Genomic DNA, 26,103 nt, shown 5'->3' on the forward strand with positions numbered 1-26,103 from the left:
GTGGGCCACAGGGTGGCAGGAACTGCCCCCAGGCAGACCAGGAAAGGGGATGCAGGAGCAGGGGAGGCTGGCTCTAACCTGAGCTCAGCCACTTCCTTGCTGTGTGACCTTAGAACAGCTGCATGACCTCTCTGAGCTTTGGTTTCCTCATCTGTAATATGAGGACAATAACATTTCAGGTGCCTCATCAAGGGGAGGATGAGAGGGCTGTGGAGGACCCTCTGGCTTGGTGATTAATTGATTCATTCATCAGAGAGCCATGTTCAAGGCACACAGTAGGTCCTCTGTCTTTCTGGGTCTCCAAGCTTCAAGCAAAGATTGTTCACTGAACACCTGTTGTGTGGAAGCCTTGAGCTGGGCCCATTCAAGCCACCTAGCTGGGGAGAGAAATCACTGGTGGGAAACTGCTGACGGCACAGGGCTGGATGCGATGACCGAGAGGCAGCAGGGGGGCGGTGGGTTGGCACAGGGCCTGGAATTGCAAAGGCCAGGGAAGGGCAGCCCGGATGAGAGCTTTGAGCAAGAGCCGGAGGAGGGAGGGCTCCAGGCAGGGAAAGACTGCAAGGGGCCTCAACCACGCCCAGCCCAGTTGAGGTTCTGGGGCTGGGGGTGCGGGGGGGTGCCGGGGGGTTGGTGGGGGACAGGCTTGAGGAAGCCCAGGAGGCTGGGCTAAGGTTGCAAAGGGAGAATTTGGGAGGAAACCCCCCGGCATGGTACACACCCCCAGCCTCCACCCACTCTGCTCTCCTGCAGGGGCAGCCCCCGGCCCCATCACGTGGGCCTCTAGTGAGCCCCCAGCCTCACCTTAGGACTGCTGGCCCACATTCTAGCAAAACTTTTTTCGCCTGGGTTTAGCAGCGCTTGGAATGTTTTCTCAAAGCTTTACTAGGAAACTAAGGAACAAACAAAACCCAAAAGCAGCTACTTAGAAACAGTGAGTGCACCAAACCTAGATTCCTTACCCTGATGTAACTCACGCCCGGCCCAAAGCCGGCCTGCCTGGCACCGCCAACCAGCTCGAGGGTCCTTCCTGCCTCAGTCCTGTCCTGCACGTACACGGCTCATGACGGAGATCCCGTCTGCCCCGCCGTGACCCTCGGCGACTTCACCTGCCTGGGGCTGGCCCCCCCGGGCCCGTCCCTCGTGAGCCTGGAGCCTCCATGGAGGGGCCATGCTCTGGGCCCCCCGGCCTGCCTCTCACGTTTGATTCAGAGCCCACTAATTTCCTTTGCTCTGAGCTCCGGGGATTCAGTCCTTCACTCAGCAAATGGTTTTTGAGAACGAGCAATGTGCTGAGGATCCGATGGGGAGCAGGGTTGTGTCAGCCCTTTGTCGGCATATTTGACTCTTGCCCTCGTGAGGCTGCAGGGAGCTCCATGAGTGGGTGACGAGGACCTGACCCAGGCTGGAAGTCAGGGAACGTGTTCTCAAGGGGGCAATGCATGAGCCAGGTCTGCAAGACGACAGAGTGAACTGAAGCCGGGCAGGGCACAGGAGAAAGAGCTGAACTGTCTGATAGAGGCCCTCCCTTGGCCAGAAGGAGCGAGCGCTTTGGAGGAACGGGAGGGAGCCAGTGTGGAGGGGGCAGCGGCCTCCCCCAGCCCGGTTAGAAAGTCACCGCAACCCTGGGTGCTGACTGCCTGCCCCTCAGGAAAGCCTCTCCTCCCCACCCTTCCCCACGGCCCTTTCCCGGGGAGTGGTTTGACCGAACTTGGAATCCACAGTGACAGCACGGATCGTTCTGCCACGTGTAGCGGTTTATCGTGATAGCAGGAAAGCCGCTTCCCAGCACGGAGCGTGCTGTACCTGAGGGTGTGGGTGTCCCTGATGGGAAGGAAGATGACTCTAGCAGCCGCCTTGGGACACCCATTTTCTCTTGTGGAGGCCAGAGGGAGATGCCTCCATCTGCGCCCATCCTGATTCCAAGAACCACCAGAACCCCGCCCCTCCCCCTGATGAGGCCTTGAAAGCCAGAGCCTTATCCTCATGGGCTCAGGAGCAGCCAGCATCTCCCTAATGGGAGGGAAGCATCCTCTTCCTACCTGAGCACAGTGGCAGGATGGAGAGACGGGGGAGGGGGAGTGTTCAAAAGAGTGAGACCTGGAGAGGTTTGAGGAGATAAGTCCAGCAGCTCTGCAAGACAGCTCTGTAGCCAGAACAGCAGAAGGACAAGGGACACAGGGGCCCGGGGGTTGGGAGGCAGAGGGCAGGTCCTGTGAGGGAACTGAAAAGCGGATCCGGCTTTGGTGTAGCTCAATGCTTCTCAAAGTCCAGGGTGCATGAGGGTGACCTGGGGAGCGCTGGGAAGTCTGGTTCCCTGGCCTCACCCTGCCCTGACTGCATGTGAATCTCCAGGACAAAGACCCAGGAATCGCCATCCAATGCAGGTGGTCTGAGGACCACACTGTCACACCCATGTAGTGCTTGACCAGCCCGGAGGTCTTCCACACCCATCTCTGGGGCCTCACCACCACCCCCACCCGAGAAGCACGGCATGGCTGGCCGTTCCCACCACCTCCTTCACTGAAAGGAAGCTGAGGCTCAGAGGGGCCAAGAGGGATGTTTAGGTCAGAGCTAGTAAGGGGCAAAGCTGGGGCTCAGATCCCAAATATGCAAAGGCCTTAAATTATGGAGAAGGTGATTCTTGGGAACTTGATGGTAGAATCCATGCATCCCCAGGACCTAGGACACACTAGACACTCAGCGGTTTCCTGGATGCCAGGAGAAGAGAGAAATGAAGGGGAAAATAATCGAAAATCCTCACATAGAACACACAGCTGTCGTTTAATCCTCAAACCACTCTATGGGGCAGGTAGTAGTATTATTCCTATTTCATAGAGTGGGAAGCTGAGGCACACAGGGGTTAAGTAACTTGCTAAGGTTCCTAGCTGGTCAGTGCTGGAGCCAGGATTGGAACCCCAGAGGCTGACTCACTTGGCTACGCTGTCTCAGTAAATGCAGGTGGCCATTTCACAGACACTGAGAAACACTTGTGCACGAGCACATACACACACACACACACACCCCACACACACATGCAGGCTGTCTGTGTGGCAGCCCTTCCCAGGCACCGGGGCTGTGTTGGCCTTGGTGGCTCTGAGGTTGCCTGTGGTGCAACCTCAGGTGTCTAGTTGACACCCTGGCCGACCCCTGGGTCTGGCTGTCTGCACGCCCGGGCCTGGTCCCTCCACGGCGGACTCCCTGGCTTTGAGTCCTGATCTCCGTGGCCCTCTCTTCCCCCAGCCTGATGTTCTGGACCAATTGGAACGAGCAGCACCCCAGCATCATGCGGGCAGCCCTGTCAGGAGCCAATGTCCTGACTCTCATCGAGAAGGACATCCGCACCCCCAATGGCCTGGCCATCGACCACCGGGCCGAGAAGCTCTACTTCTCCGACGCCACCCTAGACAAGATCGAGCGGTGCGAGTATGACGGCTCCCATCGTTATGTGAGTCTCCGGGGCAGGCGGGACGGGCGGCACGAGGGGGCTGACATTGGGGTACTGCGGTCAGCCAGGGAGGAGACTGCCCAGGCTGAAAGCAGGAGAAAGCAGGAGAAAGGGAGGCCACCTGGCACGGTGGGAAGAGCCAGGAGGACAGTGAGGAGTCCCAGTCAGGCCCTGACCTTGCCACTTAGCCATCCTCAGCCTTCCAGGCTTGGTTTCTTCAGCAGTTAAATGAGGAAGGTGATCACAGGTCTCTGCAGATCCTGCCCCTTCCGTGACTGTGTCTAAGGAGCCGGGCCCCTGGTCCCTGGAGCCAGCTGCAGGGGGTGGAGGTAGGGGCGAGAGAGATACCTTTGACGGGCTGATGCTGTCTCCGCAGGTGATCCTGAAGTCAGAGCCCGTCCACCCCTTCGGGTTGGCTGTGTATGGGGAGCACATCTTCTGGACCGACTGGGTGCGGCGGGCCGTGCAGCGGGCCAACAAGTACGTGGGCAGTGACATGAAGCTGCTGCGCGTGGACATCCCCCAGCAGCCCATGGGCATCATCGCCGTGGCCAATGATACCAACAGCTGTGAGTGGGGCCGCTGCCACCAGCCTTGCTCTCCTGCCCACTGTGCCAGCATGTACACACACACACACACACACACACACACAACTGGTCTGATTCACATCTTTGGACACCCCCAGCACACGCTCTAGCCATTCCTCCCACTCAGAACCACACCTACCCGCCAGAACCTGATCTCACACCCATCCCAGGCGCTGCCTACTCCACCCTCTGTGTGCACGTGCACAGACACGGTCCCACACTGGCTTGACGACCAAGGGTCCCCCACACAGATGTGCAGCTGTGCCGGCCTCTCACACACTCCTCACACGTGCCTCGGGGCGCCCACCACAACACACACGACCTTAGGCTTGACTCTCCCCAGAGTACGGCTCAGAGCCCCAGTCACCCCACCTAAGAGCACACACATCCTCAACCTCAGGCTCACCCAAACGCTCCCACCCGGCCTTCCCACGGCAGCCCCCGCCCCAGCCGTGAGCCACCGTGTCACAGGCGGTGCCAGGAAGCTCGTCGAAGCTGTTGGGGGTGGGGGGGCGTTCTGCGTGTGCACAGCAGAGAACGCGCTTAGCCCACTGTCCTCCATCCCTGCCTCAGGCGAACTCTCCCCTTGTCGCATCAACAACGGGGGCTGCCAGGACCTGTGTCTGCTCACTCACCAAGGCCATGTCAACTGCTCCTGCCGAGGGGGCCGCATCCTCCAGGACGACCTCAGCTGCCAGGGTGAGAGGGGGAGGAGGGAGGAGGGCACTGACGGGAGGCCCTAGGCGTAGACGGGGACCGTCTCCTCCCAGACTCTCCAACAGCCCAGCCCCGCAAAGCCTTTCATCAAGGTGCGACAGGATGGCCTCAGTTCCTGGGGGGAGAGGCATATGGGCACTCAGAGCCCCAAGGCCCTGCCTCAGGAAGCTACTCCACCTTCCTCCCCAGCCGTGAATTCCTCGTGCCGAGCTCAAGATGAGTTCGAGTGTGCCAACGGCGAGTGCATCAACTTCAGCCTGACGTGCGACGGCGTCTCCCACTGCAAGGACAAGTCGGATGAGAAGCCGTCCTACTGCAGTAAGGAGCCTCCTCCAGCCCCAGAGCCCCCGCCCGCGCCCCCAGGCCCCCACCTCCTGAGTCACCAGCCTCAGCCCGCAGCAGGGTGCGGCATGGGAGTGAGAGGAGCAAAAGCCGCCCCCCGCAACCCCGACCCGAGGAGTCTAGCCCCATGCCGGGCCCGTAGCAAAGCCTCAAGTTTGTCAAGCGAGCAAACGCAGGACGTCTCATCAGAGGCAGCCCCTCTCCTGTAGCTGCTGCTGACTGTGGCCTGCTCCCCGCTCCGCAGACACACGCCGCTGCAAGAAGACTTTCCGCCAGTGCAACAATGGGCGCTGTGTGTCCAACATGCTGTGGTGCAACGGAGCAGACGACTGTGGGGACGGTTCTGATGAGATTCCCTGCAACAGTGAGTGGGACCGGTGCCGGGCCTCGGACCGCCCCCAACCCTGCCCCACCCTCTCCCTTGCTGATCTTTGGTCCCCAGGCCCCAAGGAGTCTGGTTCAGGGCACTATATGATGGGGCTGGACAGGCACTTTGGGCCGGGAGCTCTGGCCGGGGCCTGCCTGGCCCCCCCCCAGGGAGGACCCCGCCTGATGGCACCGGGTGGGTGCTGTTCTAGAGACGGCCTGCGGTGTGGGCGAATTCCGCTGCCGGGACGGCACCTGCATTGGGAACTCCAGTCGCTGCAACCAGTTTGTGGACTGTGAGGATGCCTCGGACGAGATGAACTGCAGTGAGTGATGCCTCTTTCCTGGGTGCCTCCTCGGGTGCCCTGCCCTCCTGCCCGGGCTCCTCTCTGCCTTCCCTCTGGCCCACGTGGCAGCCTCAGTCCCCTCCCAGTCTGCCCCGGGCCTGGGCTCCCTGAGACTCAGGGAGGGGGCAGGGATTGGAAAGTGTGGGCAAAGCACCACCACCCCCCTCCCCCCTGAACAACACGGTTCAATTTTCTAAAACGCTTGAAGGCGCCGTATGGGCCAACAGCTCTAAGGGAGGGTGTTTGGAGGGAACCTGGTGTCACCCCTCATCCTCGCCTTCGCCAGGCGCCACCGACTGCAGCAGCTACTTCCGCCTGGGGGTGAAGGGTGTGCGCTTCCAGCCCTGTGAGCGGACCTCCCTCTGCTACGCGCCCAGCTGGGTGTGCGATGGCGCGAACGACTGCGGGGACTATAGCGATGAGCGCGACTGCCCAGGTCGGGCCAGTGGGCAGGTGTGTGGTGGGCAGCGGACCCCCGAGGTGGCTGTGCCTTCATGCCTCCCTCGCCCCCAGGTGTGAAGCGCCCCAGATGCCCCCTGAACTACTTCGCCTGCCCCAGTGGGCGCTGCATCCCCATGAGTTGGACGTGTGACAAGGAGGACGACTGTGAACACGGCGAGGATGAGACCCACTGCAGTGAGTGACCGCAAGCACCCGCTCGCCTGAGCTAGGCACCCAGAGGACCTGTGGGGTTGGGGCTTCGCCTTAGCCGCTGAGACCCTGTCCAGGCCCCGCCTCTTGGTTCCCTCGCAGGAAATGCCCTCCTTTGAGAAGGGCACCCCGGGCTTCACCCCATGCCCCCAACCCAGACCCTCAGGCTCTGAGACGGGGACCGTCTCTCCAGCCCCTGCTGAGCCCCACACAGAGGGTGCCGTGGGTGTCTCTCCCATCCGTCCTCTGGCATCTACCTGCCCAGCTGGGTGACCCGCCATCCCTCCCCCATCTAACTGTGGCTTCTGACTGCCCCAGACAAGTTCTGCTCAGAGGCCCAGTTTGAGTGCCAGAACCATCGCTGCATCTCCAAGCAGTGGCTGTGTGACGGCAGCGATGACTGCGGGGACGGCTCGGACGAGGCCGCTCACTGTGGTGAGAGGGGCCTGGGGTCTGGCTGGGGAGGTGGCCCCGGGAAGGGCAGAGCCCCCCACACACCCCACCCGGGGACAGCACAGCAGTGGGGACGTCACCCCAGCTGCCTGGCCCTGCTCCTCCCGCTCCTGCGTCTCTCAGTGGCTCCCTGTTCCCTCCACAGAAGGCAAGACATGCGGCCCCAACTCCTTCTCCTGCCCGGGCACCCACGTGTGCGTCCCCGAGCGCTGGCTCTGTGACGGTGACAAGGACTGTGCTGACGGCGCTGACGAGAGCGTCACAGCCGGCTGCTGTGAGTGGTGGGGCCACGGTCTCACTTTGCAGAAGGGGAGACCGAGGTCGAGGGGAGGATGTGTTTCCGCAGGGGTCACTCAGGCGGTCAGTGGCAGAGCCCTGTCTACAGCCCAGGTGTCCAGACGCCCCATCCAGCGCTCTGCCCATTCTACCACTCAGACCACAGGAAGGTCGGGGGGTGACAGTCAGCAGCCGGTCGGGCGGGGGCTGAGGGGCCGTGTCCGCCTTTGTCCGCAGTGTACAACAGCACCTGTGAGGACCGCGAGTTCATGTGTCAGAACCGCCAGTGCATCCCCAAGCACTTCATGTGTGACCACGACCGGGACTGCGCCGACGGCTCTGACGAGTCCCCCGAGTGTGGTGAGCCCGGGGCCGCGGTGGGAGGAGGCCCCGCCCTCCATGCACAGGCCACCAGCCTCACCTGCCCCCTCCCACCGCAGAGTACCCGACCTGCGGCCCCAACGAGTTCCGCTGTGCCAACGGGCGCTGCCTGAGCTCCCGCCAGTGGGAGTGCGATGGTGAAAATGACTGCCACGACCAGAGCGACGAGGCCCCCAAGAACCCGCACTGCACCAGCCCAGGTGGGCCCCACGCGTGGCTCCCTCCCCACTCTCGGCCCCTGGCCCCATCGCCCAGACCGCCCAGGACCCGGCTGACCCGCCACCTCCGTCCCCCCAGAGCACAAGTGCAACGCCTCCTCGCAGTTCCTGTGCAGCAGCGGGCGCTGCGTGGCCGAGGCGCTGCTTTGCAACGGTCAGGACGACTGCGGCGATGGCTCGGACGAGCGCGGCTGCCACGTCAACGAGTGTCTCAGCCGCAAGCTCAGCGGCTGCAGCCAGGACTGCGAGGACCTCAAGATCGGCTTCAAGGTGTGCTGTGCCCCGGGTGGGAGCCTCCACGCTTCCAAGCCTGGCTGGGGCTCCTTTCTCCATCCCTCATTCATTCATTCATTCATTCATCCATCCAACAAGGGCTAACTCAGCTCCTGTTCTGCCAGGCAGTGTTCTAGGCACTGGGGACCCAGCATTGAGCAGAACAGAAATCTCTGCTTAGTTGGTTCTGCATCTGTTTGGAAGGTAGGGCCAGCAGGCTTTGCCGGCAGATGAGTTCAGGGGCACGAGAGAAGGAGGGGCATGCAGATGTCAAGCAGGCACCAGATGCGCAGGTCTGCAGTTCAAGGGAGAGGCCAGAAAGGAGAGAGAGTCTGGGAGCTATCACCATAGAGACGGCATTTAAGTCATGAGTCTGGATAAGATCCCGAAGGGGGCGAGTGTAGATGAGGAAGAGGGAGGTCCGAGGCCTGAGCCCTGTGCTCAGCCACGCTGAGGGCAGTGAGGTGAGGGGGGAGCAGCAGAGGAGCCTGAGCAGGGGCAGCCTTGGGGGCGGGAGAGCAGCCAAGCGAAGAAAGTGCTGGAGGAAGAGGTGATGGGCTCTGTCAGATGAGGCTCGCGGGTCACGTAAGAGGAGGCCTGAGCCTCGACCTCGGGACGCAGAGTCGTGGTGGTCACTGGGGACTCACGCCAGTGGTTTGGGTGGGGGTGAGAGCCCGACGGCTGGCGTGGGCCAGCTCAGTGCCTGTGTGCTGCCTGCTTCCCTTGGTGAGGCTGGGCTTCCCCGTCACAGCCAGCCACCCAGGGTGGAGGGGGCTTCTGACCCTCGGTCTCGAGGTGAGAGGCCTACAGTTCCTGGGGCGGCCCAGACCCCTGCCCGTGCCCACCCCAGGCTCCCTGTGCCCGCAGTGCCGCTGCCGCCCTGGCTTCCGCCTGAAGGATGACGGCCGGACGTGCGCTGATGTGGACGAGTGCAGCACCACCTTCCCCTGCAGCCAGCGCTGCATCAACACCCACGGCAGCTACAAGTGTCTGTGCGTGGAGGGCTACGCCCCCCGCGGCGGCGACCCCCATAGCTGCAAAGCTGTGACTGGTGAGACGGGGGCTTAGAGGGTGTGCCGTTGGCCCTGGCAGGCAGCCAGGGGCTGTGGCAGGCGGGCTGGAGCAGCAGGGCTGAAGGCAGGCTGGGGACCGGGGGTGCTAGAATGTGCCCCAGCCAGCAGCTGAGCCGGCCTCCTCTGCCTCCAGACGAGGAGCCGTTTCTGATCTTCGCCAACCGGTACTACCTGCGCAAGCTCAACCTGGATGGCTCCAACTACACGCTGCTTAAGCAGGTGCCAGACCCGCCCTCCTCACCCCACTGCCTCCCCAGACTCACAGCTACGTCCCTCACCCAGTACAGTCCCTCGTTCTCCGCACCCAGGCCCATGGCCATCCCCCCACTGACTTCTCCCGCCATCCACGTCCTGACTCTTCGGTTGCTCACCCCCCAAACCAAGGGCCTAAACAACGCTGTCGCCTTGGACTTTGACTACCGAGAGCAGATGATTTACTGGACAGACGTGACAACCCAGGGCAGCATGATCCGAAGGATGCACCTTAACGGGAGCAATGTACAGGTGAGGCCGGGGGCAGAGAGTCAGCCCGTGTCCCTGCCCAGAGGGCCCTCTCTGTTTCAAGGCCATCTCCCCTTCTTCTCACCCACCCCACTGAAGTATTCCTTTTCCCCACTCCACACTGAGTCACCGCAAGACTCTGCTTGTCCTTACTCCTCTCTCCCCTAAGCCCAGCGAGTGAGGTCTAGGAGATTCCTGTCTCTCTTTCCCTAATTAGCAGTAAGTTCCCCGTCTGTCTGACCGCCCTTAAACCTGTGCTCCTGGGCACTGTGGGGTTTGGGTTGTGGTCTCTCTCATCCAGAGACCCCTTTCCTCGAGCCTGGGCTGACACCATGCCCGGGGCTGGGCCTTTTCCATCCACTGTGCTCCTAGAGCGGCTGAGAGTCCTGCCCCAACTCACCCAGGGCCCTTCCTCCCTGCCCCTGCCCGCAGGTGCTGCACAGGACGGGCCTCAGCAACCCCGACGGGCTGGCTGTGGATTGGGTCGGCGGCAACCTATACTGGTGTGACAAAGGCCGGGACACCATCGAAGTGTCCAAGCTCAACGGGGCCTATCGCACGGTGTTGGTCAGCTCTGGCCTCCGTGAGCCCAGGGCTCTGGTGGTGGACGTGCAGAATGGGTACGTGGGCGAGGAGGGTTGGGGGAGCCTCTGAACGCAGCTGGTACACTCGGGCGTCCAGGCCCAGCCTCTCTGCAGGCGCCTGGTGGGTCCAGTTGCTGGATCTCTCAGGGCTCACTGCTCACCCACCTGACAGGTACCTGTACTGGACAGACTGGGGGGACCACTCACTGATCGGCCGGATCGGCATGGATGGGTCTGGCCGCAGTGTCATCGTGGACACCAAGATCACGTGGCCCAACGGCCTGACACTGGACTACGTCACCGAGCGCATCTACTGGGCCGACGCCCGTGAGGACTACATTGAGTTTGCCAGCCTGGATGGCTCCAATCGTCACGTCGGTCAGTGTGCCAGTGAGGCTGCCCAGGCACAGCAGACCTAGTGGGGATGGGGGTTCTGAAGCTACAGGGGATCAGGCCTTTGGGGCAAGAGTAGGCTTAAAAGCCAGAGGGCATGGTCTGAGGACACCACCCACCAGGGGTCTGGGGGTTCAGAGCACCCCAGGGTATGCCCCCTGGATCCGCCCAGGCCTGAGGCCACCACCAGCTCCCTCGGGAAGGAGAGAGAGAGGCACCTTGCCATGCACAGTTTCAGATGACAGGCCCCGAGGAAGGTGGGAGCAGGACTGGGGCTGGCGTACCCAGGACGCCCCCACTCCCTCACAGGGAACCGTAGAGTGTATTTGGGCAGGAACCTGCTGTCAGACAGGCCAGGAGTTGCGTTTCAGCTCTGCCACTTACCAGCTGTGCGGCCAGGGGCTGGAGCGGGGCTAGTGCCCACCTCACAGCATTGCTGTGGGGTTAAGGGCCCAGTAGGGAAGGCGCCCAGTACTACTCGGTGCTGACCGGCCGCCCGGCCTGTCCCCCGGCCCCCTGCCGCCCTCAGTGCTGAGCCAGGACATACCACACATCTTCGCTCTGACCCTGTTCGAGGACTACGTCTACTGGACCGACTGGGAGACAAAGTCCATCAACAGAGCCCACAAGACCACGGGCACCAACAAGACGCTCCTCATCAGCACACTGCACCGACCCATGGACCTGCACGTCTTCCATGCCCTGCGCCAGCCCGACGGTAAGCAGCCGAGGACCGAGAGCCGACCCCCGATGAGCCAGGCACGAGGGGCCCCTGAGGTGGGATGGGGCCCCACCGTCTCAGCAGGGGTTCCAGCCCACCCCTTCCCCAGCACTGACCAAGCAGTGCCTGCAGACACCAGGAGATTCGGAGGCCTATAGACAGGCTGTGCTCTGGCTCTCAGGAGCTACAGCCCAGCTGGGGTCCAGCCCTAGTCTTGTAGCAGCGAGGCCCTTAGGCCGTCCAGTGGAGCAGGTCTGGGTGGAGACCACCAAGGCCAGACCCCAAAGGCAGGCAGGCCAGAGCTGAGGGGGAGAGCACGGGGAAGGCAGCGTGCGGGGTTCGGGTCCAGCCTGATCCTGGGACCTCAGGAGAGTCCTCTCCTATCTCTGGCTTCAGCTCCCTCCTGAAAGAGCAGGGTCTGGACCCATCCCACCTCTGCCCAGGATAGATGGGCCAGGCAGCCTTTGAAAGACCAGAAAACGTGTTACCAGTGAGCACTGCCCTCGCCCTGCCAGAGGCCGGCGGCCCAGGGAGCAGTGGTCCGTAAACTGGGCCAGTCCGCCACCCTCTAACCACGTTTCCTCCGGCAGTGCCCAACCACCCTTGCAAGGTCAACAATGGCGGCTGCAGCAACCTGTGCCTGCTGTCCCCCGGGGGCGGCCACAAGTGTGCCTGTCCCACCAACTTCTACCTGGGCGGCGACGGGCGCAACTGTGTGTCCAACTGCACGGCCAGCCAGGTGAGGCTGTTCCCCGGACCCCGCTCCCCATGCCTCGTTCCCCGATCCCCTACACCACTACCCGCACTCCTCCTGGGACCCCAGCACCCGCCCTACTGTCCTCACACATCTGGTTTCCCCACGCTAACACCCCCGCATTTCTTGCCTACCTCTTGTCTCCCCACAGCAATACTTTTACACCCGTCACCTCACACAAACACCCCACCCCCTAACCCTGACCCCCCCGCCGACCTCCACACAGATGCCCCCTCGCCTGGCCTTCCTGCGCTCACCACACCCCAACCTCCCATCCAGCTCAACCTCCCCCCGAGATACCTGACCCCCCTGCTTCTTTGAGACATCCCGGCCCCTCGAAAGAAAACCTCCTGAGTTCCCCAGACCCCCACCAACCCCTCTCGCCCCCACCTGCCCTCCAGTTTGTGTGCAAGAACGACAAGTGCATCCCCTTCTGGTGGAAGTGTGACACGGAGGACGACTGCGGGGACCACTCGGACGAGCCCCCGGACTGTCGTGAGTGCCCGGGCGGGGTGGCAAGAGGGTCCTGCGTCAGGGCCGCCCGACTCCCGAGGCCCCGAGTGGCCCACCCCCCCGGCCCTGCTGACGCTGAGCCTCCCCTCCCGGCAGCCGAGTTCAAGTGCCGCCCAGGACAGTTCCAGTGCTCGACAGGCATCTGCACGAACCCTGCCTTCATCTGTGACGGGGACAACGACTGCCAGGACAACAGTGACGAGGCCAACTGCGGTAAAGGGCTGCCCTCCCGCCCCGCCTTGTCCCCCCCGGGATTTGGGGGTTTGGTAACTGCGCTCCCAGGGCAAGGAGGCTCAGCCCACAGCGGCCACCTCTCCAGGCTGGACTCCTGCTGCTCCAGCCCTGGGCCTGCGCTCTCCCCCCTGAGGGAGTGGGAACCCCGCCCTTCCCGAGTCCTGCATCCACCGTTAGTGACCCTCCCCTCCTCCCACCCCCACAGACATCCACGTCTGCTTGCCCAGTCAGTTCAAGTGCACCAACACCAACCGCTGTATTCCCGGCATCTTCCGCTGCAATGGGCAGGACAACTGCGGAGACGGGGAGGATGAGAGGGACTGCCGTGAGTGCCCCGGGCGGTGGCAGGGAGGGGGGTGGTGGAAAACGGGCACGGAAACACGATTCACATTGAAATCTAGCCCCCGCTTCTTCTAGGGGTCGTGCTGCTCTCAAGTAATGTTACTAGATGAGCAACATAAATTATATGGGGTGTGACTTGGTTTGCTCGTAAAATCATCATGCACATCGTAGAGATGTGCAGATCCAGAAGACAAAATCACCAAAATTGAAGATAATTTTCCTTCCTCCCAAGAAATTGCTGGCAGGGCCAGGACAAGGCCAGGGCTTGGAAGAGGGAGAAGATGGGGATCTTGAACTGTAGTGGGGAGGCGGAATGGGCAGGTCCTCATTCTCTCCCCAACCCCGCAGCCGAGGTGACCTGTGCCCCCAACCAGTTCCAGTGCTCCATCACCAAGCGCTGCATCCCCCGAGTCTGGGTCTGTGACCGGGACAACGACTGTGTGGACGGCAGTGACGAGCCCGCCAACTGCAGTGAGTCTCCTGGAGCCCACCCTCCCTCCACAGTGCCTGCTGCTCCCACCACCCCCACGTGTGACCCCCCTCGACGGCCGCTCCCACCCAGACCGCACCCTCACCGTGCATTCCTGAAAGGAGCCTCCCCCTCATCACTGGGCCACCCCCTTGCAGCCCAGATGACCTGTGGAGTGGATGAATTCCGCTGCAAGGACTCGGGCCGCTGTATCCCGGCGCGCTGGAAGTGTGATGGAGAGGACGACTGCGGGGACGGCTCGGATGAGCCCAAAGAAGAGTGTGGTGAGCTTCCCCAGCCCTGCTCCAGGGGAAGGCACCTGACGGGGTGGGCTGGGGCTGCCTGCCGCCTGGGTCCCCGTACGGCCTGTGCCCACCACCTCCTGTCTAATTCCCGTCCCCACTCCCGCCAGCACCTCATCAGCACACACCTGCCCACCCTATGGGATCTGTCGATCCCCTCCCCAAAGCAGCTCCCTCCACTCTTGTCCCTCCTGCCCCAGAAGTTCCCATAGACTCCACATCTCAGAACACGGCCTGGACTCCCACTGCTGACCTTTGTCAGGCTGGAATGCCCACTCTCCCGCTCCTGGCCATCCTGACCACACCTTCCGGGACCCTGACGTCTGCCCCCCACTCTGTCCCTGACTGCCCCTCAATCTTGCCTCTTCTAGACGAGCGTACCTGTGAGCCCTACCAGTTCCGCTGCAAGAACAACCGCTGTGTGCCGGGCCGCTGGCAGTGCGATTACGACAATGACTGTGGCGACAACTCCGACGAGGAGAGCTGCAGTATGTCCCCTACCCCGTCCCACCCGGCCCAGCAGGTGTCCTCCCCCAGGAGACCTCCCCGCGCAGTACCCCTGCCCCTACTGCCACCAGGCTGCACTAGAGCAGGTGGCTGCTTCCCAGGGCTGGGGGTCAGGAGCTCCCTCCCGCCTCACCCCCCCCCCACCCCGCTCCATGTTGTGTATTTGAGTTTGTGCCATTTCACCTCATCTCATGTTTCTCTCCATTTTCACACTGTCCTCTTGGGGTTGCAGAGGTAGGTGTCTCTGATGTGCCCGTGCTCCTACCACATCCCCTGCTGCTGCCCCAGAGCCCACCTGTCCCCGTGCTGTGCCAGCCCATCATCCTTTACTGACCTCTCCCTAAACCCTGGTGCTTGTCTTAGTGGTCTTGTCCCTCCCTTCCCCTCCCCACACACAGTCTGTCCTGAGGGCAGGGCCAGGGACCCGTGCCCTCTCTCATGTGTCTGCCCCAGAGGGGCAAGTGTGAGTGCCCTCTGGGCCCGACCAGTCCCATGAGGGCAGCCAGTTGGCTTGCCTGGGATTAGTTGAGCATCTTGGTCATTATGCCAGTCAACTGTGGCCTTCAGGGACACAGGGATGGGTGATATTGCTCTGCAAGGGCTGGAGATGCTCTCGAGGGCTGAGTCCCTATGCCCACCCTCCTGGGGCCTGTCTCTCCCCTGTCTTTCCCAGCCCCTCGGCCCTGCTCTGAGAGTGAGTTCTCCTGTGCCAATGGCCGCTGCATCGCTGGGCGCTGGAAATGTGATGGGGATCATGACTGTGCAGATGGCTCAGACGAGGTGGGCAGGGAGACCAGAAGGAGGGAGGGATGGCCTTAGAAGAGTCAGGGCAGGCCTGCAGGGGTGCCCAGGTCTGACCAGGATGCTGCTCCTGCGCCCACAGAAAGACTGCACCCCCCGCTGTGACATGGACCAGTTCCAGTGCAAGAGTGGCCACTGCATCCCCCTGCGCTGGCGCTGTGATGCAGATGCTGACTGCATGGACGGCAGTGACGAGGAAGCCTGTGGCACTGGCGGTGAGCCTCTCCAGCTCGGCTCCCCAGCCCTCCCACCCTACCCCCACCCCGCAATAGCACTTAATCCAAGAGTCAGTTGGGTTGAAATCCAGCAGAAACCTGTGGGCTGTGTCCACCCAGGCCCCATCCCACAAGTTCCAACACAGCAGTCAGCTGCCCTGAGAAGTAAAGTCCCTGCTCACTTTCCTTTCCTGGGGCAGTGAGGCAGCACCTGCCACTGGCCTGGGCTCAACAGCCCAGAGGCGGCAGTGGGCAGGCCGGGTGAGAGAAGGTTGGCGCTTGGAGCAGTGAGGGCAGATATCCTAGCTCTGCGCTGGTGGGCTGAGGACAGGGATTGGACCCTAGGTCTCCTGACTCCCAGCTGAGTGTACCTGCCATTGAACTACAGTAGGCCCCGGAGCCCTGCCACACCACCAGAGAAAGAGGGCTCTCTGGACCCCTCTGGACACTTTCCCAAAAATGCCTCTTCTCCCCTAAATACCAGAGGAGGCAGTTCTGCCCAGCTTACCCAGCTGGTAGAAAATTAGGAAACTCGGGTTCGATCTGGTGGTACCACCACTTTCCCCGTGTTCCCTCTAGGTCTCTGCCCCTGGAGGGAGGGGTCTGGGCAAGACCCGGCCGCCAGCAGCCTGGGGCTCAGGGCTCATTCTTTACTCTTTGCTCCCCCTGACGCCCAGTGCGGACCTGCCCCCTGGACGAGTTCCAGTGCAACAACACCCTGTGCAAGCCGCTAGCATGGAAGTGCGACGGCGAGGACGACTGCGGGGACAACTCAGACGAGAACCCAGAGGAGTGCGGTGAGGCTCCAGGGGCGGGGCGGGGCTTTCGGAAGGGGCGGGGCTCCCCGGCGTGGGCGGAGCTTCTGTCGGGGCAGGGGCGGGGTTCTGACGCACCCTGGTGGCTCTCGGCCCGCCCCCGAGGCTGATTCTGACTTGTCTCCTCTCCCTGCTGCAGCCAGGTTCGTGTGCCCTCCAAACCGGCCCTTCCGTTGCAAGAACGACCGCGTCTGCCTGTGGATCGGGCGCCAGTGCGACGGCACGGACAACTGCGGGGATGGGACTGATGAGGAGGACTGTGGTGAGCAGGGGGCCAGTAAGGGGGAGCCTGGGGCTCCTAGAGTGGGGGTGCTGCACAGGCAGTGGGGCTGGGCCAAGTGGGCTCATCGTCCGGTGAGCCGATTCACCAGGAGAGGGGAGGATCCAGAAGAGGGGAGGATCCACTGCCGGGAGCCTGGGGGCCCTGTCTTGGAGGGAAAGAAGCCCCTGAGGAAGGTATTGAGGTGGAGACTGAGAATCAGGATGTTTAACCAGATTCCCCTGAAGCTTGACAGCCAGGCTTGGGACCCCCTCTGCCCGTGACTGACTGGGGGTTCCAGTGGGAAGAGGGGGCAGGGTGGTAAATACCCTGGACCTCAAGCCCCGCTCTCCCCCAGAGCCGCCCACGGCCCAGACCCCCCACTGCAAAGACAAGAAGGAGTTTCTATGCCGGAACCAGCACTGCCTCTCCTCCTCGTTGCGCTGCAACATGTTCGATGACTGCGGGGATGGCTCTGACGAGGAGGGCTGCAGCATCGGTGAGACCCGGCGTGCTGGGGCGGGGTTTGGCCGGGAGGGGTGGAGAGCCGAAGCCCAGGCCTAGACTTTCTGTCTTCGCAGACCCCAAGCTGACCAGCTGCGCCGCCAACGCCAGCATCTGCGGGGATGAGGCACGCTGCGTGCGCACCGAGAAAGCCGCGTACTGTGCCTGCCGCTCTGGCTTCCACACGGTGCCAGGCCAGCCTGGATGCCAGGGTAGGAAGGTGGGGCCCAGCGGGTCGGGCAGAAGCCCCAGCCGCAAGACTTTCCATGACCCTCCTGTGTAACCCCCAGACATCAACGAATGCCTGCGCTTCGGCACCTGCTCACAGCTCTGCAACAACACCAAGGGCGGCCACCTGTGCAGCTGCGCGCGCAACTTCATGAAGACGCACAACACCTGCAAGGCGGAAGGTAGGAGGACGGAGAGAGGGGGCGGGGCTTACAACGCCAGGATAAGAAAGGGGACCTGGAACGCTGTGTTTTCCTCCAAGCACCCTTGCCCAAGCTTGGAATTCCAGACCCGCAGTACAGCTTTCTGCACTCAGTTCTGGCAGCCCTGCAGGGGCCAGAGGTACTGGGGCTGAGGAAGTTTGGGGGGAGAGCACGCAGGCGCGCATCACCATACTTACAGAGCCAAGTGTACCCTACCTGCATATTCCCATTATGCTTTTTTCAGGTTTATTGAGGTATAATTGACAAAATTGTAAGATATTTAATGTGTGCAAGGTGATGATTTGATGTACATACGCCTTGTGAAAGGATTCCCCCCATCGAGTTAACACATCTATCAGTTCACGTATTTACTTTTTTTTTTTTTTTTTTTGGTGAGAACATGTAAGTTCTACTCCCACATATGCTTCGACGCACACCTGCACCTTCCTCATGCCTGTATACAAACACACCCCACATCCATGTATGCACACCCAGGCATACACACACACTGTGCACACACAACCCCGCCACACGTGCCCAAGTGCACTCAGATGCCCATGCACACCTGCCCCCCTCCATGGCCATGCTCATACACCCCCACATACGTGTGCACCTGCAAGCAGATATCAGTGTGGAGCAGGGACCGTGGTGATGCTAGCAGAGGCCATGAGGAGGCAGAAGTCCCTGAGGCTGGAGGAGGAGGGACAGCAGGTCACACTAGATCACCTCAGGAGAGGAGAGGAGGGGAGGGGAGGGGAGGAGAGGGGAGGGGAGTTCCAAGGGCTGAGGCTGGAGGAGGAGGGACAGCAGGTCACACTAGATCACCTCAGGAGAGGAGAGGAGGGGAGGGGAGGGGAGGAGAGGGGAGGGGAGTTCCAAGGGCTGAGGCTGGAGTCCTCAAGCCTGGCTCTGGGGCAGGATGACAGAGGCTTCTGGCTGGGTCAGATGGTTTGATTAGGAGGAGAGACATTGTTAGTGTGAAAGGCTCTGGGCTGGGTGGGGAGCACATCGCGGTGGCTCCTTCCAGCACCAGGCCCAACAGCCCCCAGCCCCACCTTTCACCCCCGCCAACATCTGGTCTCTTGTCCCTCCAGGCTCTGAGTATCAGGTCCTGTATATCGCTGATGACAATGAGATCCGAAGCCTGTTCCCCAGTCACCCCCATTCGGCTTATGAGCAGGCCTTCCAGGGTGACGAGAGTGTCCGCATCGATGCCATGGATGTCCATGTCAAGGCTGGCCGTGTCTACTGGACCAATTGGCACACGGGCACCATCTCCTACCGCAGCCTGCCACCTGCTGCGCCTCCCACCACTTCCAATCGCCACCGGCGACAGATTGACCGGGGTGTCACCCACCTCAATGTGAGCACCCAGCCTGGGGTGGGACCTACATGGAGGCACGGGCTGGGTGGGAAGACTCCGAAAAGCAGACTGTTGAGAGCAGAGTTTGCAGAGGACAGCGGAAGGGGCAAAGGGTGAGACTGGTATGCAGGGCAGACTTCGGATTATGCCATGAGGCACGGACAGCAGGTAGACAGAGCAGCACCATCATCAGTAGGTGTTTCTGCCGCACGGCAGCCCGAGGCTACAGGGCACAGGGGGCACCTGGCCGGCAGCATCAGAGCCACGTTCAGTTCCTGATCGTCACAGCCAGCCCACTAACTAACCTATTCCATCTTACTAACCTATTTCGTCTCTTTGGGCCTTACTCTGTTCCTCAATAAATCAGGGTCATGATATCTAGCAGGGACAGGCTGGCGGGGTGTCGGGGGGCTGGACAATGGGCAGGAAGACAAAAGGTGGAAGCCTCTGAAACTGTAACCCCCTCATCCAGATTTCAGGGCTCAAGATGCCAAGGGGCATCGCCATCGACTGGGTTGCCGGGAACGTGTATTGGACCGACTCGGGCCGAGATGTGATTGAGGTGGCACAGATGAAGGGCGAGAACCGCAAGACGCTCATCTCCGGCATGATTGACGAGCCCCACGCCATTGTGGTGGACCCGCTGAGGGGGTGGGCAGGGGTCCTGGGGGGAGGCATCTGGGCTGGGGCTAGGAAGCCCCTGGGTTGGAGGTGGGTGCCCAGCATCCCCTGGCTTGTCCTTCCTCTCCCAGACCAGCCTGAGGTCAGAGTCCTCCGCAGGCCCCTGGGTCTTCCAGGCTGCGCCCAGCCCTGGCCCTCCCTGATGCTGCCTGGGGTCCTGCTGGCCTGCTCAGATGGGGCCTGACCTCCACTTGGCTAGCTGTCATGGGCAGCCAGGTTCTGGGCTTCTCCTCTGCTCCAGGGGGCAGCTCTGCCTACTTAGACGACTCTGGAGCAGCACAGTGTGGTTTTAGAGTAAAAGATCTTTAACCTGGTCAGGAAGTTGACTCCCCCCAGTTCTCTCTGGAGGAGGTGGACAAGAGCGCCCTCCTCTCTGTGTACCCAGCAGTCTCTGTGCCCTGTGCCCACCTTGAGTGGCCTCCTGTGGGAGCCCAGGTCCTAGCCACACTCACTCCTTCTCCCTCCCCAGCACCATGTACTGGTCAGACTGGGGGAACCACCCCAAGATTGAAACAGCAGCCATGGATGGGACCCTTCGGGAGACACTGGTACAGGACAACATCCAATGGCCCACAGGTCCGTGCAGAAGTGGGCAGGGGATGTGGGAGGGGTAGGCTCGCTGAGCCTGGGGCCACACAAAAGTTAGGGAGGGGAAGAGGCTTGGACTGGGGTGGGACAGATGGGTTGTGGAGGCTTTTCCCAGAAGAGGTGATTGGGAGTGATCATGGGAACAGAGTGGAACTGTCCCAAACATGGAGACAGTCCTGCTTGCTCCCTCAGCCTGGGGCAGGGAGGCTGGGCCCTCACAGTGCTCTCTGCTCCCCCAGGCCTGGCCGTGGATTACCACAATGAACGTCTGTACTGGGCGGATGCCAAGCTCTCAGTCATCGGCAGCATCCGGCTCAACGGCACTGACCCCATCGTGGCTGCTGACAGCAAACGAGGTTAGAGTCCACCAGCAGCCTTGGGCCCTTGTCCTCCCCTCTGAGCCCAAGGCCTCACCTAGCACCTACCATCCTCCTCAGCCTGGCCCTCAACAGTCTTGCAGTGCCTTTCAGGCCCCTCCCAACCAGACACCCCCTGCACCAGTCCTGCAGGCCTGAGGCCTGACCCTCTGGACCACTTTTCCATTCATTCATTCTACCAATGAGTATTGAGCTGCTGCGTGGAGGCGATATGGGTAATAATAGGAACTTAGCCAATGTGAGAAGAGGGAGCAGAAGTTGATCCTGACCCCAGACATCTAGGGCTGATGGGACCTTTTGCCAGTAGTGGCCACAGCAGGAGGAATAGGTTGAGGAGAGTTTGCTTTGGGATGTTTGAGTTTGAGGTACCTGGGAGCCTTGGGGCCCAGTGTCCTGGAGAGTGTGACCAGGGCCTGAGTCCCCTCTGACCCCTCTGCAGGCCTAAGTCACCCCTTCAGCATCGATGTCTTTGAGGATTACATCTATGGCGTCACCTACATCAATAATCGTGTCTTCAAGATCCATAAGTTTGGACATAGTCCGTTGATCAACCTGACTGGGGGCCTGAGCCACGCCTCAGATGTGGTCCTGTACCACCAGCACAAGCAGCCTGAAGGTGAGCGGAGACAGAGAGCCCAGGCTGGGGCAGGGAAGGCCAGGGGGTGCTGAGTCTCCAAGCTGCAGCCTCAGGTCCTGGTGGGCAGGGGAGGTTCTGGGTCCACAGGGCTCAGCAACCTCCCCCCCTTGCCCTCACCTGCAGTGACCAACCCCTGTGACCGCAAGAAGTGCGAGTGGCTCTGCCTGCTGAGCCCCAGTGGGCCTGTCTGCACCTGTCCCAACGGGAAGCGACTAGACAATGGCACCTGTGTGGCTGTGCCCTCACCAACGCCCCCGCCGGACGGTATGCTCACGCCCCTCCCCGGTCCCCCATCCCATGCTCCAGAGCCCTCCTCCCTGCAGCCCCTGAATTCCCCTCCCCACCCCCTGGCTCTGCCCCTCCCCCCATGATCCTTCCTGCAGCTCCTCGGCCCGGAACCTGTAACCTGCAGTGCTTCAATGGTGGCAGCTGCTTCCTCAATGCACGGAGACAGCCCAAGTGCCGCTGCCAGCCCCGCTACACGGGCGACAAGTGTGAGCTGGACCAGTGCTGGGAGCACTGTCGCAACGGGGGCACCTGTGCTGCCTCCCCCTCCGGTACGGCCTTCAGTTCTCCTGCTGGGACTCCTCCCGGCCCCTGGGCCCCAGCCCCTCCAGCAAGCCGCCTCCGCTCAGACAAATCCCCAGCCCCTGCCCTGCCTTACTTCACCCCTGCCCCCAACCCCGTGTCGCTTTCCTCTGCCGTCTGCCCTCCGCCCAGGCCCTCCCAGCCCTGTTCCCCTGCAGCAGGGCAGGGCGGCTCAGTGGGCCACAGCCCCGCTCACACATCCTCTCCCGCCAGGCATGCCCACGTGCCGGTGCCCCACAGGCTTCACGGGCCCCAAATGCACCCAGCAGGTGTGTGCGGGGTACTGTGCCAACAACAGCACCTGCACCGTCAACCAGGGCAACCAGCCCCAGTGCCGATGCCTGCCTGGCTTCCTGGGCGACCGCTGCCAGTACCGTGAGTGAGCCGTCCCCGGGCCCTGGGGCAGGGGACGATGGAGCTGGGGGTCTGAGAGCGTAGGGTGATGTCACAGGTGCGAGTTCTCTGGAGAGAGGCCGTTTGCGGCCCAGCCAGGCCCAAGTTGCCAGTGCTCCCCCGCGGAGGGGTCAGCACACTCCCCCCCCCAGGTAGTGAGCCCTCTGGCATCAGGATTTTTCAAGCAAAAGCAGTGCCCTGTCAGGATGCTCCGGGACATCTTTGTACCCTGGAGCCTGTGACGTGGGGGCAGCCAGGGGCTCAGGAGGAGGCGGGAGTCACCCAAAAGGCCTGGGGGTCCCCTCAGGTGGGCAGCTGCCCCCCACAACCCCTGGGGGACCCTCCTGAGGGTGGCATTCGAGGCACCTCCTCTCGCACCCCCCCAAACCACAGGGCAGTGCTCTGGCTACTGTGAGAACTTCGGCACGTGCCAGATGGCTGCTGACGGCTCCCGGCAGTGCCGCTGCACCGCCTACTTCGAGGGGCCCAGGTGTGAGGTGAACAAGTGTAGCCGCTGTCTCGACGGGGCCTGCGTGGTCAACAAGCAGAGCGGGGATGTCACCTGCAAGTGAGTGGCGCCCCGCCCTGCAGTCTGCCCGGCCAGACCCTGCCCTGTCCCACCCGCCCCCCACTCCTCCCAGCCCCGCCCCGCCCCTTCCCCAGCATCTCATGCACCCTCCATCAGCCCTGCCCAGCCTCTCACTCCTTCCTGCAGCTGCTCCGATGGCCGAGTGGCCCCCAGCTGTCTGACCTGCGTTGGCCACTGCAGCAATGGCGGTTCCTGCACCATGAACAGCAAAATGATGCCTGAGTGCCAGTGAGTTGGGGCTGCGCCTCACTGAGGCCTAGATTATCCCTCCCTCCCCCATGTCTGAGCCGGACCAGCAGAATCCTGTGGTCCCTCCCAGTTTCCCCGGCAGCCACGGTTGTGGACGTCATGCCTCCTCAGCTCTGCCCCTCCCGTCTGCAGGTGCCCACCCCACATGGCAGGACCCCGGTGTGAGGAGCAAGTGGTCGGCCAACAGCAGCCTGGACGTAGGTGGCAGCGGTTGGGGAGGCAGGGCTGCCGGGACCTGGGACAGAGGGCTTTGTGCCTCCTAAGCCTTTCAGACTGAGCTTCCCGCCTCCTCCCCTCTAGATATGGCCTCCATCCTAATCCCTCTGCTCTTGCTGCTGCTGCTGCTTCTGGTAGCGGGAGTGGTGTTCTGGTACAAGCGGCGAGTCCGAGGGTGAGTTATGGGGAGTCTGGAAAATTGTGGCCCTGATTTTACCACCCTAGCCATATCCCCCTGGAATCCCTGCCCCCAACCTCCTTCCTCCTCGCAGGGCTAAGGGCTTCCAGCATCAGCGGATGACCAATGGGGCCATGAACGTGGAGATTGGGAACCCCACCTATAAGATGTACGAAGGCGGGGAGCCTGATGATGTAGGGGGCCTACTGGATGCCGACTTCGCCCTGGACCCTGACAAGGTGGGCTGGGAGGACAGGGGAAGAGGCTTCCAGGACAGGGACAAAGGGCTGTGGGTGGGGTGACCAAAGGTATTGGGCTGGATGATGGAATGGAGGTGGGGATGGGGTACCCGGGCCACAGAGCCCAGCCCCTGAGCCCCACCTGACCCCTCTGTCACCTTGCAGCCCACCAACTTCACCAACCCCGTGTACGCCACACTCTATATGGGTGGTCATGGCAGCCGCCACTCCCTGGCCAGCACGGATGAGAAGCGAGAACTCCTGGGCCGGGGCCCTGAGGACGAGATAGGGGACCCCTTGGCATAGGGTCCTGCACCATCGGACTTCTGCAGAGAGCCTCCTGCCCCCTGCCAGAGAAGTCCTTCAAGGAGCCCCCACCCTGCCCAGCCAACCCCTCCCCAGCCCTGCTGGGATGTATAAATGTAAAAATGAAGGAATTACTTTTTATATGTGAGTGAGCAAGCGAGCAAGCGAGCACAGTATTATCTCTTTCCGTTCTCCTTCCTGCCTGCTCCTCAGCACCCCGCCCAATGCTGCCTTCCGGGAGGGGGCGCAGGAAGGGGGCCCCTACAACTTACAGGTATAAGGGGGCCCTGCCTCCCACCTTCCCACCAAAAACGCAGCCCCACTGGGAGAGCTGGTGGTGCTGCCTCCCCCTCCCTGTACAAGACTCTTCGTCAAGGCTCTCCCCTCTCACCCCCCCCCACCCCTCCCAGCTCCCTGAGGGCTGATTCTGGGATTCTGGGGTGGGTGAGTCCTTTGCTGCCCTTGTCTGGAAGATTTGGCTCTGGCTGAGGTAGGAAGGAAAGGATGGAGTTTTTTAGTTCTTCTTGGGGGAGGCCATCCCATGCCCCAGCCCCTACTCTAGGGGCACCTCTGAGATGGCCACACTCAGTATCCCTCCCAGACAGGCCCTCCCCCTCTCCAGTGCCCCCACTGTGGCTCCCAGGGCTGGAGACTTTCTTTGGTAAACACTCCCCCAGGCTCCCCTCCCCTGGGGATGAGGAGGAAGTGGGGCACACCAAGGAAGGGCAAGCGGGCAGCCCCGTTTTGGGGATATGAACGTTTTAATAATTTTTGCTGAATTCCTTTACAACTAAATAACACAGATATTGTTATAAATAAAATTGTAAAAAAAAAAGCCGTTTGTGTCTACCTGAGTGGGAGACTCTGGGAGCTGGCCTGTGCTTGCATGCTCCAGCCACCAGAGGGAGCCATGCTCTGTGCTGGAGGGAGGCTTGAGCATCGGGTCTTCAGTGCCCTTCTGGAGCTCCATCCCCCTTCACTGGGCTGTGGCAGGGAAGTGGGTGGCACTGGACTTGACCAGAACGACCTGCTTCTCCTGGCTGTGTGAACTTGAACCAGTGACTTCACCTCTCTGGATCATGTGTTCTCTCTGGCTCTAGGACACTAACTCCAAGATCTGTTTCTCTGTACTGTCACTTCTTTGGGACAACACTGCCACCCCTACCCAAAATTATCTCCCACAGTGAGAAATCCCCCAATAAGAAATGAACACACTGGGGTTGTGAACGGCTTTCTAATCCTTCAGGGTGGTCCCATACAGCTCTCTCCAAGTTTGCTCTTGAAGCACTGACATCTCACACTTCATGGAGAGTAATTAATCAGATGCCAAGAGTCAGAACCCTGGATTCAGGAGAAGGAGGGCCCCTGGAGTTAAAGCTGGGAAGACTAGTTTTCCAGGCCCCACGGTTCACCAACAGACACATCTCACATCCCAGGGGTTGACAGGAAAGGACTGCTACAACCAAAGGGGGTGCCAGGTCTACTTCAGCCCCTGCCCAGAGAAGGGAACCTCTTGCAGAAGGTCACACCGCTTTACATGGTCCAAGATTGAGAAAGGGTTAGAGCCCCGCTCTCCCCACAGTAGCAAATATGCTCAGTGATGGCAGCTTTAAACGTCTGAAGGACCCTTGCCAAGCCCAAGGGGGGAGCACTGCCTTTCATTCCCCCTCCCTCCCTGGTTTAACCTTCTCAGTCTATTCCTCCTTTCTTGAGGAAGCTATGGGTCCAAGCACATCTAGAAACAAGAGCCCTCCCCTTCCCTCTTAGGCCTGAGATGCCATCTCCAGCCTCAGCTTCCAAGCCAGTTCTGCGATCCTCCACTGCCTCCCGGGCTCCCTAGGGCCCCAGGGCAGAGCGATCCGGCTGGGGAAAGGGGGCGTCCTTGTTGATCGCTTAGAGGGAGGCTTGTGTCCTCATCTGTCCACCAGGTGGCGTACGCACTCCTGCAGCGCAGCTCATCCTCAAGCCCAGCACAGGCCCCTCCCCAGGACACTAATTATGCACCTCCAGGCGGACCCCAGCCCAGCCTCTCACTTCCTTCCCTTGGGCTATTCTGCCACACCCCCCTCTTCCCTCCTCCAGCCGGCTCTTCTCCCTCCCCCAGCGCCTGCCTACTACCCACCACCACCAGCCCCACCCCCTCACTCCCTCCTTCTGCCAGCCGCGCATCTGGCGCCCCCGGGGAGCCACTGATTCTCTGCCTGTCGCCTCAAGATCCTGGG

General features: G+C 61.7%; 1 protein-coding gene across 1 annotated transcript in view; it reads left to right on the forward strand.

Annotated features, from left to right (window-relative positions):
• Positions 1 to 24,490, forward strand: part of LRP1 (LDL receptor related protein 1) — a 79,622-nt gene extending 55,132 nt beyond the window's left edge. The window contains exons 43-89 of the mRNA XM_036865744.1: positions 3,244 to 3,448; positions 3,825 to 4,017; positions 4,609 to 4,734; positions 4,942 to 5,070; positions 5,339 to 5,458; positions 5,673 to 5,786; positions 6,094 to 6,243; positions 6,321 to 6,443; positions 6,777 to 6,893; positions 7,057 to 7,185; positions 7,425 to 7,547; positions 7,628 to 7,768; positions 7,866 to 8,056; positions 8,927 to 9,110; positions 9,266 to 9,351; positions 9,517 to 9,636; positions 10,066 to 10,253; positions 10,390 to 10,595; positions 11,140 to 11,328; positions 11,922 to 12,070; positions 12,487 to 12,580; positions 12,695 to 12,811; positions 13,038 to 13,157; positions 13,523 to 13,645; positions 13,802 to 13,927; positions 14,317 to 14,433; positions 15,126 to 15,232; positions 15,336 to 15,468; positions 16,146 to 16,265; positions 16,423 to 16,545; positions 16,901 to 17,041; positions 17,124 to 17,258; positions 17,337 to 17,456; positions 18,572 to 18,840; positions 19,313 to 19,491; positions 19,991 to 20,097; positions 20,349 to 20,465; positions 20,926 to 21,102; positions 21,247 to 21,387; positions 21,507 to 21,680; positions 21,925 to 22,086; positions 22,498 to 22,672; positions 22,820 to 22,921; positions 23,075 to 23,139; positions 23,243 to 23,333; positions 23,431 to 23,575; positions 23,741 to 24,490. Of these exons, the coding sequence (XP_036721639.1) occupies positions 3,244 to 3,448; positions 3,825 to 4,017; positions 4,609 to 4,734; positions 4,942 to 5,070; positions 5,339 to 5,458; positions 5,673 to 5,786; positions 6,094 to 6,243; positions 6,321 to 6,443; positions 6,777 to 6,893; positions 7,057 to 7,185; positions 7,425 to 7,547; positions 7,628 to 7,768; positions 7,866 to 8,056; positions 8,927 to 9,110; positions 9,266 to 9,351; positions 9,517 to 9,636; positions 10,066 to 10,253; positions 10,390 to 10,595; positions 11,140 to 11,328; positions 11,922 to 12,070; positions 12,487 to 12,580; positions 12,695 to 12,811; positions 13,038 to 13,157; positions 13,523 to 13,645; positions 13,802 to 13,927; positions 14,317 to 14,433; positions 15,126 to 15,232; positions 15,336 to 15,468; positions 16,146 to 16,265; positions 16,423 to 16,545; positions 16,901 to 17,041; positions 17,124 to 17,258; positions 17,337 to 17,456; positions 18,572 to 18,840; positions 19,313 to 19,491; positions 19,991 to 20,097; positions 20,349 to 20,465; positions 20,926 to 21,102; positions 21,247 to 21,387; positions 21,507 to 21,680; positions 21,925 to 22,086; positions 22,498 to 22,672; positions 22,820 to 22,921; positions 23,075 to 23,139; positions 23,243 to 23,333; positions 23,431 to 23,575; positions 23,741 to 23,881 (6,604 nt within the window). The 3' untranslated portion in view covers positions 23,882 to 24,490. The remainder of the gene's footprint in view (positions 1 to 3,243; positions 3,449 to 3,824; positions 4,018 to 4,608; positions 4,735 to 4,941; positions 5,071 to 5,338; positions 5,459 to 5,672; positions 5,787 to 6,093; positions 6,244 to 6,320; positions 6,444 to 6,776; positions 6,894 to 7,056; positions 7,186 to 7,424; positions 7,548 to 7,627; positions 7,769 to 7,865; positions 8,057 to 8,926; positions 9,111 to 9,265; positions 9,352 to 9,516; positions 9,637 to 10,065; positions 10,254 to 10,389; positions 10,596 to 11,139; positions 11,329 to 11,921; positions 12,071 to 12,486; positions 12,581 to 12,694; positions 12,812 to 13,037; positions 13,158 to 13,522; positions 13,646 to 13,801; positions 13,928 to 14,316; positions 14,434 to 15,125; positions 15,233 to 15,335; positions 15,469 to 16,145; positions 16,266 to 16,422; positions 16,546 to 16,900; positions 17,042 to 17,123; positions 17,259 to 17,336; positions 17,457 to 18,571; positions 18,841 to 19,312; positions 19,492 to 19,990; positions 20,098 to 20,348; positions 20,466 to 20,925; positions 21,103 to 21,246; positions 21,388 to 21,506; positions 21,681 to 21,924; positions 22,087 to 22,497; positions 22,673 to 22,819; positions 22,922 to 23,074; positions 23,140 to 23,242; positions 23,334 to 23,430; positions 23,576 to 23,740) is intronic.
• The last annotated feature ends 1,613 nt before the right edge of the window (positions 24,491 to 26,103 follow it).

This window comes from Balaenoptera musculus, chromosome 10, assembly GCF_009873245.2.
Source record: "Balaenoptera musculus isolate JJ_BM4_2016_0621 chromosome 10, mBalMus1.pri.v3, whole genome shotgun sequence".
Classification (NCBI taxonomy): Eukaryota; Metazoa; Chordata; class Mammalia; order Artiodactyla; family Balaenopteridae; genus Balaenoptera; species Balaenoptera musculus.